Raw genomic sequence first — 3734 nt, forward strand, 5'->3', positions numbered from 1 at the left:
AAGTGATCATTTTTTTTTTTTTGTTTTTGTTTTTGAGTACAATACATAATGTTGGCTTTAAAACATGTTCCATTATGACCCCAATTGATATATAATACCTTCGTTTTTAGTTTTTCTATTTCTTGTTTTTTCTTTAATTTTCTTATTATGGTTTTTCAGTCAAATTCCAAACAAAAACGACATTTTTTTTTAGTTTTTTAAATGTGTCTCGGTTTTTTCAGTCAACTACAAAGAAAGTTGATGAGAGCAAAAGAAAGAAACTTATTGATAGAAGAATTGTTTATAAGCATAAATTTCAAAAAGAAAGAAAGGATTATCATATGGGGGAGTAAATTCACCGTTTAATTAGTAAGCATTTCATATGAAAATAGAATAAAACGTTGCATGCCAAAATTATCTAAACATAACTCACCTAGTCATAATTTCGTATATTATGCTTGAACCTTCTTTGTAGTAACCTATCTGGTTGAACTGCAATATTAAAAACTTTGCAATATAATTAGAGAGAAGAGAAGAATTTGAAGCCATTACCACCAAGAGAGTTGATTAAAAATGGCAAATTCAATATACAAAAAAGCTTTGGCTAAAATAGCTTAAAAAGAAAAGAAAAGAAAAAACTGGATTTTGTAACATATAAGATATATATATATAGATCATAAGAATATTGTTCCCTAGAACCCCCATATATATATATATAAGAACATACTAATGACCCAATAATTCCCATTAGAGAAGAAATAGAACAAAATCAATCATGATCTTGCTCAACTTCAGAATAAGCATGATCATCCTCTTCATCGAACCCATGGAGACGATGATGCCGATGATGATGACGACGATGATCGGGATTATTGTTGTTATTAGCATTATTATTATTAGTATGATTATAAGCAGCATGGCCATTTCCAAAGGCTTTGATGTGGTCTTTGAGAGATCTTTTGTGCTTAAAATCAGAGCCACAAATGCAATACCAAAGCTTTCCACAATTCTTCTCATGAGTTCTCCAATCTCCTCTAACAGCAAAGGCTTTCCCACATTTCCTACACATAAAAGGCTTGATTCCATGCTTGCGTTTGTAGTGAGTTTGAAGAGTTCTGAAATCTTTTAATGGCTTTGCTCTTGGATGGTCAATGTTGTTGCGGCAACCTGGTGAACAGCAATAGCATGGCAGCCTCAACATCCCTGTTGGCTGTGTTCCTCTTAACGATTCTGGTCCTCTCCTGTATTGTGACCCATGCCCCCACATGTGCATCTATATGTATATATATATATCGAAAAAACTCACATAAGTTTAACATGTTGTTGAATTGACTTAAATTTTATTTGATAATCATTTAATTTATTAAGAGTTCAAATGAACGTTTGACAAGGGTGAAATAGTGGTTTTTTTTTGTTTGAACGAGACACTAGAGATTAGACAGACTAAGAGATACACCGGGATATCTCAACTAGTTGACACATCTGAAGTATGATAAGAGTGCTAAGGATGTATCAACCTAGTTAAGATATCCTTATGTAGTTCTTGATCTCTCTAACTTCTAATATCTTGTTAAGAATAATGGTAAATTTCAAAAGCAAAAAACAAAATCGATATCAAATTGGGAAAGAAATGGAGGTGTGTAGATTTGAAATTTTGACCTCCAGAAAAGGGTGATTAGAACTAATTCTGACCTTGAAGAATCAATATATGCCTAAATCACTTTGCTTAGCTATGCTCAGGTTGGTGGTTTTGGTTCGGGAATTTGAAGGGACAATACATCGCTATTGACCTCGGATGATGGTATTAAAAATGTGTTAACCTAGTTGAGATATCTTGTTGTTCTACTGATCCCATATCCTCTAGTACTTTTTTATAAAATAAAAAGAAACAATGTGGGTTGAGAAAAAGAAAAAAGATGGGTTTTTTTTGTTCTCTCTATGGAAAAATTAAGGATTTTTGGAATAGCCATTTGAGAAAAACAGAAAATTTTGCATAAGTCCATTTCATTTTTTGTTTGGGGTGAGAGGGAAGGAAGAAATTTTCAACTATCAAGGAAGGGAATGGAAGTGGTTTTAGTAAGTGAATTAAAGAAAATTAATCATATCATCAATGTAGTAATCTTACAAAGTTAGGTTAAATTTAGTTTAGCTCTCTTAAGTCATAAAGAACAATTTTTTACAACACCCATTTGGGAGAAAAATAAGAGAAATTAAACAAAAACACATTTGATGTGAAAAAAAAAAAAAAAAAAGAATTGATCTTTATGGTTTGTAATCAATTGGGGATTGTTAATCATGAGTGAAAGAGGCTTTGGAATATACAATAGGCAAAAACATGTGTTTGTTTCCCTAGAAAGAAGGAAAGCTATAAGCAGAAAAACAGAAACAGAAATTTTTTTTCTTTTATCTCTCTTCTTTCTTTATATTATATAAAAATAAAAATGGATTTGTGTCTTTATTTCTTCCTTTTTCTCTGAACACACAAAAGCAACTGCCCCCCCCAACAAAATAAATCCTAAAGATCAGTTTTTTATTAAGTAAAAAAAAAAAAAGCCTCCAAAATGTGGAAGAGAGATCAGCAAGCAACAGCAGCACAGAGTTCAAGTACTAAAGAAAGAGAGGGGGGCACAAAGAACATTGTTTGTGTTGTTCAATCACTTAAAAGAAATAAATATTCAAAAAAAAAAAAACAAAAAGAAGCTACTGATCTCAGCAGCAGCTCAGAGTTGGATCAGAAAAGAAAATCAGATATTAATTCATTCATTCAACAAATCCATGCAAAATAATAATAATAATAATAATTAAGAAGTAAAATTACTAAAAGATAGTTATTTTTAAAGAAAAAAAAGGTGGGAAATTGAGAGAGAGAGAGAGAGTAAAATGAATTAAAATTACCTGCATGTTGTTATATCTATTGAAGGTTTTGTAACAAACAGGACAAGAGAATTGAGTAGGTCCAATGAGGATTTGTGAAGGAGTTGGGATCCAATATTGTCCTTTGTTAAGTCTACTATTACTCAAACACAATCCTGAAATTGCTACTTCTTCTTCTTCTTGATCTTCTAATTCTTCTTCTTCTTCTTCTATTTCTTCATCTTCTTCTTCTTCTATTTCTTCTTCTTCTTCAACCCTAGGGCTTGGTAACCCTATATGAAGTGCAACTCTCATTAAAGTTTCTTCCTTTTCTTCCTCTTTGTTGTTTTTTTCTTGTGATGATGATCTTGTGGGGCTAAGGCTAAGGAGAGGGAGAGCTTGGCGGAGCGGCGGAGAGGATGGCGGTGGCGCGTGGTGGTGGAAAGTGGGGAAGAAATTGGGAGGGGGAGGAGAAGGAGGAGGAGGAGGAGGAGGAGGAGGGTTTGAAGAAGAAGAAGGGTAGTGAAGGAAATTGGTAGTGGTGGGAGAGTTGAATTTGAAGAGATTTGTGAAGAAGAAGTTAGTGGAAGGGTCATCCATGGGGAAAAAATGGGATCTATTAGGGGAAGGAAGGGGAGGGGGGGGAATTTTTTTTTTTTTTTTTTTGGTTTTTTTTTTTTTTTTTTTTTTTTTTTTTTTTTTTAGAGATGATACTTTATTAAGGTGTATCAAAGAGTGATTAAAAAAAAAAAAAGAAAAAGAAAATTAAGTGCAATGGAGGAAGAAGAGTTTAGTTAGTAAAAAGCCTATTAGGTTTGAGATATGATTAGGGTGCTATAGATGTGTCGGAATCTAGTTGAGATGTCCGAATGCATCTCCTAATCTTTCTTTATCCTCTAATA

General features: G+C 32.7%; 1 protein-coding gene across 1 annotated transcript; it reads right to left on the reverse strand.

The window, feature by feature from the left end:
* Positions 1-532: 532 nt before the first annotated feature.
* On the reverse strand, positions 533-3519 carry LOC120090242 (zinc finger protein WIP2). Its single transcript, XM_039047796.1, has 2 exons — positions 2875-3519; positions 533-1252 (listed from the first exon to the last, which is right to left on the reverse strand). Exons 1-2 carry the CDS (start codon positions 3430-3432, stop codon positions 749-751), a joined length of 1062 nt encoding a protein of 353 aa, XP_038903724.1. The 5' UTR covers positions 3433-3519; the 3' UTR covers positions 533-748.
* Positions 3520-3734: the final 215 nt, after the last annotated feature.

This window comes from Benincasa hispida, chromosome 11 (genome assembly GCF_009727055.1).
Source record: "Benincasa hispida cultivar B227 chromosome 11, ASM972705v1, whole genome shotgun sequence".
Classification (NCBI taxonomy): domain Eukaryota; kingdom Viridiplantae; phylum Streptophyta; class Magnoliopsida; order Cucurbitales; family Cucurbitaceae; genus Benincasa; species Benincasa hispida.

Excerpts from the sequence above, each read along its gene's own strand:
- LOC120090242 (XM_039047796.1), bottom strand. The coding sequence starts at position 3,432 with ATGGATGACCCTTCCACTAACTTCTTCTTCACAAATCTCTTCAAATTC. Across the intron at positions 1,253-2,874 it reads ATAGATATAACAACATGCAG|ATGCACATGTGGGGGCATGG; the intron begins GTAATTTTAATT and ends ATATACATATAG.